The sequence below is a fragment of the Gymnoscopelus microlampas genome, assembly GCF_963454915.1.
Source record: "Gymnoscopelus microlampas genome assembly, chromosome: 24".
NCBI lineage: Eukaryota > Metazoa > Chordata > Actinopteri > Myctophiformes > Myctophidae > Gymnoscopelus > Gymnoscopelus microlampas.
In genome coordinates, this window is record NC_139961.1 from 22,497,334 (window position 1) to 22,500,846 (window position 3,513).

The 3,513-nt window shown below is 38.4% G+C and overlaps 1 protein-coding gene across 1 annotated transcript; it reads left to right on the forward strand.

Annotated features, from left to right (window-relative positions):
- Positions 1 to 712: 712 nt before the first annotated feature.
- On the forward strand, positions 713 to 1,105 carry LOC311040841 (helix-loop-helix protein 2-like; the record flags this gene model as incomplete). Its single annotated transcript, XM_084051207.1, has 1 exon — positions 713 to 1,105. The coding sequence occupies one exon, from the start codon at positions 713 to 715 to the stop codon at positions 1,103 to 1,105; it is 393 nt and encodes a 130-aa protein (XP_083907333.1).
- Positions 1,106 to 3,513: the final 2,408 nt, after the last annotated feature.

The following is a 3,513-nucleotide window of genomic DNA, read 5'->3' on the forward strand; positions in this document are numbered from 1 at the left end:
TGTTGGCTACATTAAACTTATTCTAACGAATCCATTATTCTAACCATTTATAGAGTAGACCTATGTTAATAAATATAGCACATTTGCTGTGGTCTCCGTACCCTTCCATTGACCAATGTAGACCCTGGTGTACAGCTTAGGTTGAATGGTGGAAATTTGGTCTCTCAGGCGGGGAGCGGGATTCGAATCCAGGCTAAAACAGTGGTTCCCAAACAGTGGGTCTGGACCCATTTGTGGTTCGCGGGTCCATTTTTATGGCTCGTGAGTAAATATCCCCTTTATCTTTTTTATTTCCTAAATTTCAATCTTTTTTTTTTTCATTCATTTAAAACAAATTCTGACATAAAAAAAAAATATCAAAAATCATAAATAAATGCCAAAAATCAAATAAATTCTATAAATTCGAAAACAAATGTAGTGAAAATAGCCAATCTACAAACTCACAACGAGTCGCGATGCTATGCATTGTGAGCTTGTAGATCTGCTATTTTCACTATGGGTCACGGGGGAGACTTTTAAACATTTCTCTTTTGAGTCTTGTGAGCTAAAAAGTTTGGGAACCACTGGGCTAAAAGTTACGGATTGAAGCTTTTAAACAACATCCCCCCCAAAACAAGACAACAAAAAAATCGATTACCACTTCGAATCTATCTCCACAGATCCCACACAACCAGCCTGGTATTTTTTGGGGCGACTAAAGACAAACTCGAAGATGATGCTGAGTCCGGATCAAACCGAGACCGACCTGTCGTGGACCCAGTCCGACACGGAGTCGGTGCTCTGCAGCGACATCAACGCCGCCTCCGACGAGCCCATGGACGAGGGCAAGGGCAACAACAGGTCCCTGGGCGGAGGAGGTCACGGCCACGGCCACCAGCCCCCTCTCAGCCGCGAGGAGAAGAGGAGGCGGCGGCGGGCCACGGCCAAGTACCGCTCGGCCCACGCCACCCGCGAGCGGATCCGCGTGGAGGCCTTCAACGTGGCGTTCGCCGAGCTCCGGAAGCTGCTGCCCACCTTGCCCCCCGACAAGAAGCTGTCCAAGATCGAGATCCTCAGACTGGCCATATGTTACATCTCCTATCTCAATCACGTGCTGGATGTCTGAGAAAAAGACAAAAAAAAGAGAAATGATGTCAGTGTTCCCAAGCGATTGACACAGACAGGATTTTTGTGTGTCTGTCTCTCTGATAAATTGGACTCAAGTGTGAGTTTGGTGAGAGGAGGGGAAATGATGTTGGAAAGGTTTTTTTTTTTGCTGGATGTCTAAAGCAGTAGTTCGGTTCTCAAACTTTTTTTTAATGTCAAGGACCCCCAAGTTTGTATGTGTTTGGCCGCGGACCCCCATCTGAATAGATGTTGTGCCAGGGAGAGACCCCCGTACAAGATGTGTGCTGTTAAAATGTTTCAAAAAAAATATTTCACATTGCATGCTCACAATGCATGGTGATGCAATGAGTTGTGAGCTTGAAGCCTACATCGGCTATTTTCAAAATTGCCGATGTACATAGGGTTACAAAGTGGTTAAAACTCATGTTAACTCATTTTGCTGAGGACCCCCTGGAACCTCCTCCCTCAAGGACCCCCAGGGGGTCCCCAGACCCCACTTTGCGAACCAATGATCTAAAGAAAAACAATTATGTCAATATTCCAAGCAATTGACAGACAGGATTTTGTTTTCAATGTGATGATAAATTGGACTCAAGTGAGTAAAGCCTCATTCATAGGCCTTAGTTGCATGCATGGTGTTGCATGCAGTAAATAGCAGATATAGGCTATACAAGCAGACCACGCATCACATTCATCATAATGCATGGTGTGTTTGTAGATCTGCTATTTACTGAGCACGACATGACACGCAAGTATAAATTAGGCTTTGTGGGACCGGGACGATAGGAAAGGTGGAAATAAGACATTTTATAATTGTGTGTTGTTGTCCGAAAGCCTCAACTTAAAACATGTAGACCACTCACTGAACAAAGCAACAACATCCATCAACTTTTTTTAATAAGATGCAATATATATTATTATTTTTTTCAGAGAGGAGATGTTAAACATTCATGTTTAAGCTCCCCTTCATCCGAGAGATCAACACTTAAGTTGAAGGCCTATGTAGTACAATTAAACACTTCTCTGTGTAATAAAAACAAAAACCACGGGGGTCCTTGGTCTGTGAGGATGATGATGATGATGATGATGATGATAAGGGTCCCACCGTGAAGGCGCATAGTAATAGCCTCAGTGTTATTAAAGCTGCGATCCGTAACTTTCGTCCTACAAAAAAAAAGAGAATTCTCTGAGGACTTTACTGTGCAGATGGACGAAACGACGGGATGTAAACAAGATAGCTGCTTTAGAAACATAGCTTAGATATCATGTTTCCGTACAGGAAAGGAGAGAAAAAAGAAGAAAAGATTCAATGCATAAGTGCTACTTATGACACATGAAATTGTGACCATAATCATTTTTTTAAGTGTATGGAATTATTTATTTAATTGTGTTAATAATATGAGGTAATCTAATTTATTTATGTTCCTCTAATACCTGATGTCTTTTTTGTATAAATGTATTATATTATTGTTTGTTGTATTGCTTCTATATATTTTAGGCTGTGAAATTGAACTTCGGAAAGTGATAAGTGTTCTACTTGGCAATGGCACTTTTTTGTTTTCATGAGTTATGGTATATAGGATAGCATAACTTATTGGTTTGATGTATGTTTGATTGTATGTCAGATATCTTTTTTTTTCTTCATGTCATGTCTATTGTCTATCAATAGCAACGATAAGCACTTCAAAATGGGCTTCGGGTCCATAAATATTTATTTCTCTAATATAATAGCGTGTTTGTTTCAGAGGTTGCTTATTCTCGGCAATTGGAGAGCTCTAAATTTTTGCCCACAGATATTAATATTTACATTCAATTGCGAAATTATTTTTTGGGAATATTGCTCTTTAAAGTCTCTATTTGACTGCAATATTCAATCATCAAAATGAATAAATAAATAATGATTATGTCAAGCGGTGATGTCTTCTTATCACTATACAATTCAGAGGCAAACCTCTTTTTTTTGCTGTGACCAAAAATTAATAACAATTTGAAAATAGTCTGAATTTTATTATCTTGTTTCGATGTTTTGATTTTGTTATGGCTCTATGTGTTATTTTTTGTTTTTTATTGTTATTATTTTTTGAAATGTTATTTATTAATATATTTATTTATTTGTTCATTTATTTATTTATTTGTCTCTGCTTTGTGTTTTAAAATACAATAAGTACGTTTTTTATAGAGAAGACAAAAGAAGACATAATATCCTCTATCCAAAGATTTCCCGTCTCTTCAGGGTTGTGTAGGCTATTAATACTTGTTGCTTCATGGAGATGATCTTTTGTAGTAGAGAGTTATTAATGTGTAAAACAGCTGGTTTCTATTGGACAAAAATTTCATATTTTCCGGTGTGGTTTTCTTTTTTATTAAAATGGAAATACTTGAACACATGGATTTCTTTTTTCACAT